The sequence below is a fragment of the Tursiops truncatus genome, chromosome 1 (genome assembly GCF_011762595.2).
Source record: "Tursiops truncatus isolate mTurTru1 chromosome 1, mTurTru1.mat.Y, whole genome shotgun sequence".
Taxonomy (NCBI): Eukaryota; Metazoa; Chordata; class Mammalia; order Artiodactyla; family Delphinidae; genus Tursiops; species Tursiops truncatus.
In genome coordinates, this window is record NC_047034.1 from 14,427,382 (window position 1) to 14,441,196 (window position 13,815).

General features: G+C 39.7%; 1 protein-coding gene across 1 annotated transcript in view; it reads right to left on the bottom strand.

Moving 5' to 3' along the window:
- USH2A (usherin) overlaps nt 1-13,815 on the bottom strand; it is a 784,083-nt gene that overhangs the window by 468,626 nt on the left and 301,642 nt on the right. The window contains exons 25-29 of the mRNA XM_019920609.2: nt 13,112-13,242; nt 10,714-10,987; nt 5,649-5,852; nt 5,442-5,522; nt 2,633-2,827 (exon numbers count right to left, since the gene is read on the bottom strand). Of these exons, the coding sequence (XP_019776168.2) occupies nt 2,633-2,827; nt 5,442-5,522; nt 5,649-5,852; nt 10,714-10,987; nt 13,112-13,242 (885 nt within the window). The remainder of the gene's footprint in view (nt 1-2,632; nt 2,828-5,441; nt 5,523-5,648; nt 5,853-10,713; nt 10,988-13,111; nt 13,243-13,815) is intronic.

Below are 13,815 nucleotides of genomic sequence, written 5' to 3' on the forward strand. Positions count from 1 at the left end.
ACTTCAGGTTGGAGATGGTAAATTTAGAGATTACGAGAAGTCAATTGGAAATGTCAATTTTTCCAAATGTCTGCTGGATACACACATTTGGCAGTCTGGGTAGGACGTGCCTTTAGGAGTCAACAGTGTTTGCAGGATACTGGATGCTTTGTGAGTCGATGATTTTCCTGGAGCAAGACTGTAGGGAAAAAAAAAATTAGCAAAAGAGAGAGAGAAAAGGTCCCGGATCTAAACCCTGCGGTTCTCCAAAATGCAGAGTTAAGCTTCAGAGGGAGTGGGCAAAGGACACTGAGAAAAGGGGGCCCAGAACCAGAAGGGTCAGAGAAGTGAAGAAACATTTCAAGAGACAGTAAAAAAAAATCCACAGTGTAGAATGCTATCGAGCTGTGGAACCAGGACTGTAAAGTGTTCTTTGGATATTTAAACATGGAAGTTGTTGGTGTCCTCAGCAAGGCAAGCGAGTGGAAGGCAGACCGCGTGAAGAAATGGGAACAAGGCCACAGATGCTTCTTGGTAGAGGCACGTTTGGGAAGAGGAGAGAAGGCACAATAGCTGGATGGGACTTTAGATCAAAGGAAGATTTTTGTCACTGCTTTGGGTTTGTTTATGTTTGACAATGGGTGTTGACAGATGGAGTCTGAATGACCTTGGGCAGAATCCAGCTGGGCAGTGGCTCTAACTTTGGCATGCACCAGCATCACAAGAGGAGGGCTTGTTAAAATGGGGATTGCTGAGCTCTACCCCACAGCTTCTGATTCAGCAGGTGTGGGCGGCCTGGAGAATCTGCATTAATAAAAAGGTCCCAGGTGAGGCTGTTGACACAGATCCAAGGACCACACTTTGTGAACGACTGCAGGAGACAGAGGTTAAAAATATGTGAGAGGAAGAGAGACCACCACTAACAGGTCTACAAAGGCAAGAGGAGTTGGGGTCCAGAGGACTTCTGAAGATTTTATTTTTGATAGGATAAGGGAAGCTCTGTGAAAATAGGAAGGAAAAGAGAGGAAGGTAAAAAGTAAAAATAATGGCAAATACCTATTATATGCCCAAAACCCATTAAAATGTCTTAGCATTCATTAATTCACTTAACCCCTAATAACAACCCTGTCAGTCAAAAAAAATGCAATTAATGCATATATTTGGTAGTAAGAAAGTGACAGAAATTCTTTATGATAGATTCTGGAGTTTTTTTGGTATCTAAGATGATCTAGTATATAAGACTATCAGCTGAGTGTGATAAGGAAGACAGGTTAGCATTTAGAGAGTTTGAAAAAATATAAAATATTTAATGAGGAGAATGGGAGAAGGCAATTACAGACATATGGTAGGACTGGTGTCATTACTGAGTGTCCATCTGAAAATGGGGATTGAGACATTTTAGTGATAAATTGCTCATTGTTTTCCAGCCCACTTAGCTGCAATGCACAGCCTGGGCAAAGGCTTAATCAGATTGGGTTTTTATTGGATGGGTAAAATGAGGGAGGAAGGAAGTGAAAGATACCAGTTTTTTTTTTTTTTAATTGGTTGTGTATTTGGGCTGTAGATTCTAAGGAATCTAAAAAAACTGAAGTAAAGTTTGAGAGAGTTGACCGATAGATGTGTTAGAAAGACAATTAAGGCTGCTTTATAATCCAGCAAATTTGTCAAGTTACGAAAGTCTTTGACAGAGGAAAAATACTTTTTTCTATTAAATTTGTTGATGCATTTTACTTTTTTTTGGTCAAAGGCTTACATTTGACTTTCCATTTAAATGGGCCTTAACATTTCATGAGGCTGAAAACTGCTGTCTTGCTACACGTGCGGGACTTTGAGCACAGCACCTTGCGCGATGTGCCTGAGTGTATTTCACTCCAGCCGTTCTGCACGGCGCGCGTGCCACACCGTGAGAAATTGATTCGCTGGTTTGCCCGTCAAACTGCCGGTGCTCTAGTACTCCTCTACCTTGACATAATTAGGTTTAATCAACAATTTTACAATAAATAACAGTGCTGTGAACTTGGGCTAGTCCCAACGAGCGAACTTTTGCATGGTGAAATAGGTCGCTGGCCCCATGTGTACACGTAGGATTGCTAAAAGATACATCGTTTTAGGATGTATAAAGATCCTAGGTACAAGGACCTGATTAAGGGCACGAGGGCCCTGTGACCTAATCTTTTGGGGATGGCGAGAATATCATCCTTGTAATGAAGCTATCCATAAGAGCCCATAACCATTATAGAATTATCCTTTCCATCCGAGATGGATAGAGGTGTCCATATCATTAGATGACCCTTGTTGGTTTTTTTTTTTTTTTTTTTTTTTTTGCGGTACGTGGGCCTCTCACCATTGTGGCCTCTCCCGTTGAGGAGCACAGGCTCCGGATGCGCAGGCTCAGCGGCCATGGCTCACAGGCCCAGCCGCTCCGCGGCATGTGGGATCTTCCCGGACCGGGGCACGAACCCATGTCCCCTGCATCGGCAGGTGGACTCTCAACCACTGCACCACCAGGGAAGCCCAATCCTTGTTGTTTTGAATCAGGCAAAATATAGGAATCTTTAATGCGTTGGGGGAAAAGCCTTGAAGGACGTTTTTATCTAAAGTCAAACCAAAAAGAAAATTAATAAGACCTACTCCCTTGAGGAGTCGCCTTTACCTGTGAAGGTGCTGGTATCAACAAGCTCAGAGCTGGCAGAGGGCAGGCGGGGCGGACCGGTAGCATCTTCACTGTAGGCTCTCAAAATGTACTTCTCAATTACACCTCTAACCACAACAGGTTCATCCCAGGTCACCTCGATGCTATAGCCGTTTATGCTGCGGACTCTTGAGGGAGTTGGCACACTTTGTGGAGCTGTGAAAGGATAAAAGAGAAAATAGGGGAAACGGCAGTTCTGAGAAGACTATCGCTCGTATTCTTCACTTTTAATGGCCGCAGTAAATCAGACTCGACCATTAGCATAAATACAATTTATTAGAGTTGTAACTTTTCAGCACTGATTTAATATGACTGCACATCTTGAGCCATTCAGTTTAAGCGATATTTCAAAACCATCAAAACTCCATTGACATCACGTTCTTTCAAGCCTAGTCCAGGTTTTCCAAAAACATTTAATGTATCCGACATGTTTTAAACATCACTCATAAAGAAGGAGGTGGATGGTAGGCAGATAACAAGTTCAAACAACATAATGATGTACCCCTTTGAAGCAAGATAATTAGACTGTTATTATACATAGTGGTTTGACACTTTTATATTGTCGATGTATTAGCCAAAAAATATCAGAAATGTGGTGACTGTATTGTACTTGAAGGTCTGATCCCGTTTGCCAAATTCAATTGTTTTTCCAACTAATTTTAAAAAAGCAAAGTTCTACCAGATAGGATATACTCCTAATTGCATTTAGGCGGGGTAGAGGAGCCGGTGCCCTTGAGATTCTACAAAATCATTTTCCTCAGAGCATCACAAAATACCACCACCAAACGAGGCAAGTTTAAAGGAACTTGCTGCGAAACCTCACTTATAAGCCAAATGCCCTCATTTAAAAAATCTATAACCTTTAATTATTAATTAGATATTTCTATGGTTCTGATCAGTAACGACTTCAGCACAGCTGACTGCACTGGGAACACTGAGAAGAAGCCCAAGGAACTTCATGGCAGGATGATGGATGAGAGACAGGCTCTGACCACTCCTGGACTCCTGAGCCCTGTCGATGGAGAATCACTCTGGTTTCCCTCCATCAAATAGCCTCCTTCTCTGCCTTTACTGTTCAGGCCAATAAAACAGGACAGTTTTAAGGGAAACAATGTGAACGTAAGGGATATGAGGAAGCACAGAGGCGGAGAACCACTGTCTGAGGAGGTAAAACACCACAGGCGCTTCTGGAAACACACAGGCTACACAATCAAGTTGCAAGTAATGGGACAATGGGAGTGATTTTGATTTTATTAGTTCTGAAATGTGGTCCAGAGCAAAGTCGAGTCCTGTCTAACAGATGGTCTTCTCATAAGGGACAGAGCAAAACTGACTCAAAAATAATTAAATAGTGCAATTATTCTCCAACCCATGGGAGCATGTAGCCGCTTGGTGGTGTGGTCAGATTGTAAATATGAATTTATGGCATAAGACTTTGTGGTCAGATCATGGCTATAAATTCAGAGCTCTATTTGCCTACTTTCTCGGTGGTACTCAAAATGGAGACTATTAAGCTACGTAAGTGATGCACTTTCTAGACACCTATTTACGTTGTTGAATTAGACTGAAAGCAGGCTTTATAGTATATTTGTTAATAAAGTAGAGAAGTGTGAGATAGGGGCAGAGGACATGCCAGTAACAAATGAATATTTTACATCAGAGCTTTTTCCAAGCTCTAAAGTTGAAAAGGATTTTAAGGGATCGCTCCGTGCATTGTGTTGCCTATAAATAGATGATGATTTAAATCATCCTGGAAAAGTGTCAAGTTGGCCTCTTCTGGAAAATCTGTAGGCAGACAGCTTTGAAAATTCTTATTAGTAGCCCATCTCAGTACTTAATTATCTCTTAGATTAAAAAGATTCCTCAAAGGATGCCTGTGTTAGTAACCCGTTATTGATAAGAAGTATGAGAGGGTATCTTGGTACAAAACACATCTTTAGACAAATCGTGACTTGCTAAGGATAATTTTCTTCAAGAGGCACAAGTGTCAATCACATGGAAATGTATTTGTCTTTCTGACAAATAAATATTTTCTCCAAAATGGTAGAAGGCTACTGATTTCACAAAACTTTTTTTAATGAATGCCTCCCTGTGATGGTAATATGTGAACAGATTCTGTGGTCCCTGTCAGAAGGACAAAGCACTTACAAATCAGTTATCTGAGATTAGCTCTAATATAGTAGTCTGTTTCCTCTTTGTTTCCGCATTCAACTCAAAACAAACAAACAAACAAAAATTAGACCACTCAGCAATTTCTATCATGGGAGAGTCATTCTAAGACCCTAACAGTAAACACCACGGCAAACACCTGCCATGATGTGATAAAAGACACATCCGCTTGCAACCAGGGTGCAGGTTTCAAATGTGCTCTCCACTGGGGAGGCAAGGGTCTATCACCCCTACCTAAAAGGTAATCCTGATTTTAGCTTTTCGGGGTCTAAGCAGTTGGGAAAGGTTTCCTATTCTTAGATAAATTACAGTCGATGTGGGCCTATTTCATCTTTAAGAGCAACCTGAACTTACTTTCTTCTGCATCTGAAGAGGAAAGAATCAAGCCTGAAAAAATCCTTATTAAATACTTGAAAAATCAAAAGCAAGGATCTGCTAAGCATTTTTACCAACGACGGGTGCCTTTGCACTCCAGGGCGTGCTCTGTCACAAGATTACAAACGTACTGCTTGCTTCACGGGTGAGAGTCCTTCCTTTCCTTTACATGCACCGACGTGTGCATTTGTGTGTACATACACGTGTTAAGATAAATAGTATTTACCTGCTCCTGTTGTACGGCCCCGACTCCAGTCGCTAGGTACTGAACCTCCTTCGTGGGAGGCTGTTACTCGATACAGGTATTCTTAAATGGAAGTAAGAAGTAGAAGGTTAACATACGACTCGTGTAGGCTAGTGGTGGGCTGGCAGGGAGGGAAGAGGGGATGAGGAGGGGACGTGGGACATTGAATTTGGAGCATTTCCACATTACCTGTGAAAGGCTGGAGACCACTCTCGTAAACGCTCTGCTCTTCTCCCCGATAAACCAGGATGGAGTCATTTCCCCTGCAGTTAACGGCACTGTCAGTTGACAGGCATCCATCCAGATTGACTCTGATAGCACCGCTGGACACAGATGCCAAGTTAACGACAGCACCCTGTGCAAACTGCACATCTTTCATGCAACCACCGAAACCTAGCAAATAGTAAGGGACGAATGTCACATAACGGGCTTGAATCATTAATTACCAATCATTTTTTTGCCTCCTGTAGTACTACGTTTTGATGAAATTGTGCAAGGGGGGGCTTTAAAGATAATTTTTAAACTTCCAAGTCTTGTTTGGGAGATCCTTTATGCCTCCCCCTGCTTTTTTTTTCAGGCTAAGCTGTTGCAGGAAATAGTTATATTTATGTTATTTTGAAAAAATATATAAGCTGATAATTGTAATTCGACTGAATTAGATTCAACTGAAAAGTATGTATTATATCTCTTTAGGAACACATTTTTATGTTTATTCCCATGAAATAAAATTTAGGCAAGTACACATTATCGTGAGGGGGTATCTACACGTCCCTCAATCCTGGAAAATTAAGTTACCTGTATAAGTCAGTGTCTAAGTGCCAAAAACTAGTATTTTAATGAGCATGATTATTCAAGAAGCTTATTGGGGGAAAAAATACATTTCGAGGTTCCTATGAATAGTAGGAGGAAGAATATAGTCTCAAAATATACTAAAATCCTGAGATATTGCTATGAATTCCGTAACGATCGTTTCATAGACAGAGAACGAATCCCAGTTAAATCAGGGAACAAGGGAGCTACGACTGTGCTCTACCATTTTCACTGAGTTCCATAATCTCGACTGTGCAAAACGATCACCAGTTTTAGGTTCATGTTCTCATGACAGGGACCAAATTCAGCTGTGGCAACCGCAACACGGGAGGTTCCCTGGAACGTGTATTCTACTCAGTCAACTTTAGAATGACCACGGGGCATTCAGCTCTGGGAAGTTTAACAGAGAATGTGGAGGAGGTGGGTTTGAAGTGTGCACTGCTTTTTTTTTTTTTTTTTTTAGAGAACCATAGGGCATCCTGTCAGCCGGGGAACAGCAGTGGCTTTGAATAACTTGCTATTTTGTGTAAATAGAGATCAGTTCTGTGCGGTTTGGCAGTACTCTGCTCAGAAAACTGCCCACAATTGTCAAAGAAGGGACAAACAGACTGTGTTTGAGATCGCTGGAGCACACACTCTCTTTCTTGAACAAAACGCTGTCAAGTCTGAAAGGCCCCAAACACACGATTAGTTCTTTTCAAGATGAAAGCACGTCGGCAGGAAACGGAAATAAAACATAATGCAATGCCAAACAGTAAAATAAGTTAACGGTAACAATGACCGTATTGTTCTCTTCAGTATTTATATGGTGTGTTATTCTGTCTTCTAACACTTTAAGTCGAAGCCTATTTCCTTTTAAATGCCTTTGCTATTATTCACGTTCCTTTAGGCCCGACTGACCAATACTGCTAGTCTATCTTCAACACACAGTAGATACTCAGTAAGTTGGGTGAATTGAATTGAAAGCAATGAAGCTCAATATAAAAGCATCTGCTTGAAAATGCAGATGCTAATTTCTTTACCAGTAGTAATCTTCTGATGGCCCAGAGCTGAGTCACCTAACTCCTCTGTCCTCGAGTTTCCCTATCAATAAAATGTGAACAGTGGAAAGATAGCTTTGGCAAACGTCAGTGTGCCCGTATAAGAAATGTCCCGTGATGGTTCAAGAGGTACAGAATTTCAGGTTCATAGGATGAAGAGTTCTAGAGATCGATGGTGGCGATGGTTGCTCAAAAACGTGAATGTACTAGATGCCTGAACCGTACATTAAAAATGGTTAAGATGGTAAATCGTACGTTAGGCGTACTTTATTACAAGTAAACATGTTAAAAAAATTTTTTTTAAAGAAATGGTCTTAAACATTAATACACAAGATGCAAATTTAAATCTGGGAAAGGCCACAGAGGTAGGCTTCCTTCACGCTGGAGATAAAGAAAAAAAAGTCCAGAAAGTGACAGGATGAGGTTTCTAAGTAGGAATCCTCCTTAGGAAATGGGATTCTGGCCTCAGGCCTTTGGGGGTGCAGATGCCTGGGCTCTAGTGTGGGGTCCTCACAGTACTACCCTCAGGGCAGTCAGAGGGTTTGGTCAAAGTTTGCGCCATTCTCCCAACTCTGCACGGTCAGAAACCCTCCCACCAGAAATACTCCCCAACGACCTCTAAAATATGAATGGGCTGCGAGGATAAAAACAGGGGAGAGGGCCTGTCTGTGGGAAGACTAGTGATGCCTCCTTTTCTTGCTTCCCTGCCTTTGGGAAAATCATAAGCGACTCCCCACACCCATCCTACCCCCGGTCTCTAAGTAACTGGAAGGTGGACAAGAACCCTGAGTTGACAGATCAGAGAGACAGTAGCTATTCACGGGGAAGCGGTCCAACGATGGGACACTTGGGCTCACAGGATGGCTGACTCTCAGCCCCACTCCTGACCTCTCTGCTCAGGGCTTTGGACAGACCATAACCTGGGAGACCACATGCCATGGCCTGCTCACTCTCAACCCAGAGGTGAGTGCTGTCCCAAGTGTTAGTCCTAGATAAATGCCCATGATCTGAGGTGGTACCTCTTCAGCAAATGATGTTGCCCAGCACCTCCAAAACACAGAGGAAAATTCATTTGCATTGGATTTAAAGGAAGATTGCAACATTAATGGATATAAAAAATAGCTCTAGTAGGACCACAAAATAGAGCCTTTGAAAAAGGATGCTAATGGAGAAGCATAGAAAGGTTTTTATGACTACTGATAGTGGATTGAAAAAACTACAGGGAAGTGAACATGATTAGTTTTAATTGCAATTTACTACGTGCATGAAGCACCTCTATATTGTGAATATTCTCCTGTTCACTGTATGAAACATGCAGTTAGGGCTTCCCTGGTGGCGCAGTGGTTGAGAGCCCGCCTGCCGATGCAGGGGACACGGGTTCGTGCCCCGGTCCGGGAAGATCCCACATGCCGCGGAGCGGCTGGGCCCGTGAGCCATGGCCGCTGAGCCTGCACGTGCAGAGCCTGTGCTCCGCTGCAACGGGAGAGGCCACAACAGTGAGAGGCCCGAGTACCGCAGAAACAAAAACAAAAGCAAAAACATGCAGTTATTTACATAACTCTTACTATTCAAAACATCTGAGTCAGAATCTTAGAGGATAAAGGCATAAAATCTGCATTTTAAATAACCTTTCCATGCCATTCCAATGGATCCTGAATAGTAATAATAATAATAGTTAATTTTATTGCATTCTTACTATATTCCAGCTACTATACTTCAATATTTTATAAGTGGTTTGAGAACCACTGATATGGATGACACTGCAATGATAAAAATTTAGTATTATCCATAAATAAAATATCTTTCAGTATCACAGTCTTAGTCATAGTGTAGATTATGTTGTTCCCCTTGGGTCTATGTTGATGTTTTAAACTTCCATCATTATCGTCTTATAATTCCAATTTTAGCCATGTCTCTAGGACCACCATAACAATGGGTTTTGGTGTACTTTGAGAGTAAAATGCCCAATATACAGGGGATTTTTCCTAGATGTAAACAGAATCAAGTAATTTTGCTCCTATAAAGAGTTTTCAAGCTCTTTCTAACCTCAGAAGCCTGAAAACCAGAAGAAGTCCTTATATGAATGTAATATTTTTAGCTGCTGTTACATCTTAAGTGCCTTGAAAATGTCATTACTGTCTTCCACCCCAGATATTCATTAACTCCTACTAGTACCCTTCTAAACGTCTCCTTAGAGCTTGCCATATATTTTCTATTCAAAGGCATTTAAATCTTTATGTACTTACCAAATAGGCAAAGACTGCTTCGTGGAAATTTTAACCGTTCAGGGTGCATAGTTTTTGAAATACAGAGAGAACATTTTCTACACAGGAACATGCTTGGTGGCAAGCTGGAAGTTTCTGTACTTTCCCCACTTGATAGAAAGGAACATTGGCCAATGCCCATGAAAGAGAGCACTTGACTATAATAAGGAGAGTGGGCTTTGACACCAGGCTGCCCGAGATGGGTAGGCTCGCCACCTGCTTAGTAGTCATTGACCTTGGGCAAGTTACTTTCCTCCCTGCCCCCAAGTTTCCCCATCGGTAAAGTGGGGATACAGATAATAATACCTGCCTCATGGGTTTGTTATGAAGAACTGACCCACTTATTCTCACATTAGGCTCTCAGAACCATGCCTGTCACACAGTATGAACTCACTTACTGTTAGCCTTTTTTAATCAATAATTTCTCTGATTATGTTCAAACTCCTTACATGAGTTAAAGGCTTGCTTTAGTCGTAAGTCACACATTCACGTACTTTTCCTTTCGTTGATGGTTATGGATAATAAATGACACACAGACTTTTCACAAGTGTGTTTGAAATTCAAGTAAACCCACACTTTCATGTGCTTTGCTGCATGAGAGCTCCATGGAAATGCATGGAGACAAACAGCATTGACGTCAGAAAAAGCCCAGGGAATTTAAGGCCATTTTTCTTGGCTGTACACACCAACCTAATTTATTTTTTAATCTGTAAATACAGATAATGATCAGTATTTAAAAGAACCAGAACCACGTGTGTTCAAGAAAAACATACGAGTAAATATATTATATATATAATATATACAATAATTATAATATATAATAGTAATTTATATATATACACATGTGTACACACATACATACATATATATAAATTACAATTATATTTGATGAAGATATGTTAGAATAAATATATTGATTGTAAACACAGATGAGAGCACACCCTTAAGGGCAACATACAAAACAATTTGAAGAAGCGTTTTATTATTTTTTATTTTTAGAGCTTAAAATTCTTCCAGAAAAGGGGTGAGTAGGTATTGCTTTCAGCCTGATTCGACTGCTTTGTCTTGAAACACAGAACCACCAAGACCCGGTAGGACCAGGGCTGTACTAACTTGGGAATTCCTCCCGATGGAGTTTACCTTGTTCCAGCTTCAGGTGTTTATAAGACTCGTGCAGCTCCTGTGGGGTTCCTCCCACATAGACGGGGGAATTCACCATCAGTGGCTGAGCTCTGGACTCTGACACGCGCTCCATCAGTTCATTCATGCTTGTTGATAGGACGGAACCTTTTTTTTTAATGATCACTTTATTCCACCTTCCGTCACAATAGGACAGCCCCAGCCAGAGATCCACTTGTGTAAAGGTAAGACTAGTATTTAACCGGAAGCTCAATATTCCACTCTTCAGTTCCATCTGTATTTCATATTAAAAAGAAAATAGGTATATAAAAGGACTGCAGAATGGCAGTTTGGAAGAGAACAGAAGGTCAACTTCTTGAAGAGAAGCAAGAAATTTCCCTGAAAGAACTCTATAAAAATGTCCCACTTTATTCTAAGCAGAACTGGAGTAACACATAATGAAGTACTCTGCAAGCTTATAATTGACATGACGGATGTTGTAATGAGTCCAACAAATTTATACCCAGTAATGATGATACGATGTAATGCAATACTACATAGGCAAGACCATTTTTTTTTCTTTTTGATGCAGCATAGGTAACAGATTAAACCCTAGCATAAGTGACTGAATGACTGAAGAGAACAGTTTAAACTATGACTCTATTTTTATTTGAATCTTTAGAAAATGAGAAAATACTACTTCATATATCAATTTAATTTCAGGGAAAAATATGACAAGACAATAAGAAAATGAAATGTCAAGACTGATTAAGCTTATTTTAACTGGCTGGTGAACTCAATTTCAAATTTGTAAAATGTATTTTGATTCAATATTTCAGTGTTACTATTCTAAATCTTTAACTAACCTAATTGCTTCTATGTCTATTCTTTCAGGTTAAAGTGCCATTTTCTAATACGAACATATTTTACTCACATTTTCATGGCAAAGGAAATGCCTCCATGTTTTTCTTCAAAATTTTACTCAATAATTATTTTACCTACTATGCTTTTATTTTGTTAGAAGTCAAATTAGTGACCATAAGGTACTTAAAAATTTGAGATCATGTCAATGAAACAAATTAAATAATATATAAAAAATTATTGCTTTTCTATGTAAAAATCATCTTTGTGAAGTACATCGGGTAAACAGTCATTCATTTTTTTATCCTTTCATTCAATAAATATTGATTCCCCTACTATGTTCTGAAAACCTGCTACTACAAGAGAAATTGCCCCCAAGAACTGCACTGTCTTAATAGCAGAGGCAAACATGTGCGGTAATATTATAAACAAGATGGGGATGGGGTGCAAAGAGATCGGAGAGAAGAAACACATTTTGTTCCCTGGGAATTGGCAAAGGCTTGAAGTAAGGTTTTTGGAAGTATGTAAGATTCATGGAGAATCTCCAGCAGGAAGATTAACACGTTCAATGGCATGGGGACATGTACGAGCACATTAGGTTTAGAAAAAGATACAAAATTAGATAAAAGGATACATATGGGGGAAAGAGAAAGAAAGGGTTCTGCCAGGTATGGTAGAAGCAAAATTTTGGAGGATTTTGAGTGATATGGAAAAATAATCATTTTTCTTTTGTCTGTCTGACGCCAAAAGCCCATATTCTTTCTACTAATATCTTACACTAAAAGTTCACCCTGCTGGTCATAAGAAGTACATCCTATAAAAATGTTCACAGTAGCCTTATTCACCATGGCAAAAACATGGGAACGACCACTACTTCATTGAAAAGAGAAGAGATATATTATTACCCAGCCATGAAAACCACACGGAGAACATGAATAACTCAGAAACAATGTCAAGGGCTAAAGCAATTGCCTAAAGATAGAAACTTTTACAAATTTCTAAAACAAAGACTTTTAGGCATTCACTCATGATGTTCAAACTATAAAAATGCAAGGAGATAATAAACACAAAATTATGATTACATATTACCTCTAGAGGGAGACAGGGAAATGGGCTAAGAGATGGCCTAGAGGTAGATGCAAAAATTTGATAATATTTTAGTTCTTGGGTTGGGTGGTAGGTTCATGAGTGCTCATTGTACTATTATATTTTATTTTATATGTGTGTGTGAAATATTAAATATATTTCACTATAATATAAAAGATAATGAAGGAACATTTTTCGTATATTGGGAATGTAAATTGCATTTCCTCAATTCCTAATAATTAGCCTGTTTTGTTAAAATTATAATTTTCAAAGTATAATGGTCATTTAAAAAAATCATCATGGTCCTAAAATACAAAATGTTTCACAGGATTCCAAAAGTGAAAATGACATGGGGGTAAAAATAAAAGCAAAAGTGAATTTGGAAAGAAACCCTAATTAAGTATAATGTAAACACATGGTTTATTGATTTTAAAGCTGGATCTAACATTTTTAAGTAAATTAATTAACATACAGCAAGAAAATCAGGTCCATCTTTGTTGTAAATGAAAAGAAGCAATCCATTCAACTGGTCAGTTCTGAACTTAAAGGAAATTTCAAAGTCCATTCCACCATGAAACAAATATGGATAAAGTTCCAGGAACCCTTTAGAGAAAAAAACATGTACAAATTAGCATGTGCAAAGCAATACTGTTTGCATCGTAAGGGTGTCATAAGACAACCTTAGGACATATTCTGTCGTTGAATAAATCTCTCACAAAAGAAGATGCAGATCAATGTTAAGAAATTCACCTTGTAATGTACAGAAGTAGCAGAATGAACTTGACATACCTTTTAAGAGGAAGCGAGTTACTAAGTCATGGATACAATTAAGACTATTACTAGTTTATCTAAGTATTAACAATAAGTAGTTGCAACTCTGGATAATGACAGTGATGAGAAAAAGCAACGAAAAAGTGCACAGAGTATAATATTATTTAGCTTTCTGTTCTGAAGGTAGTTTAACGAACCTAATATCTAACCAACTTAGTTATAAATGTAGCAGGCAATAGTGGGCCTTTATTCCAAAAATAAGCCATGGTGGCCAAGTCACCATATTCCCTTCCACTCCTTACCCTGGGTGGCTGCTAGACAGAGACTGTAGGTGGCACGTATGCCGGGCACACTATGTCTCACCTTTGCCACAGCCTTTGGAGCAATGGCAGTGATGGTGGTCAT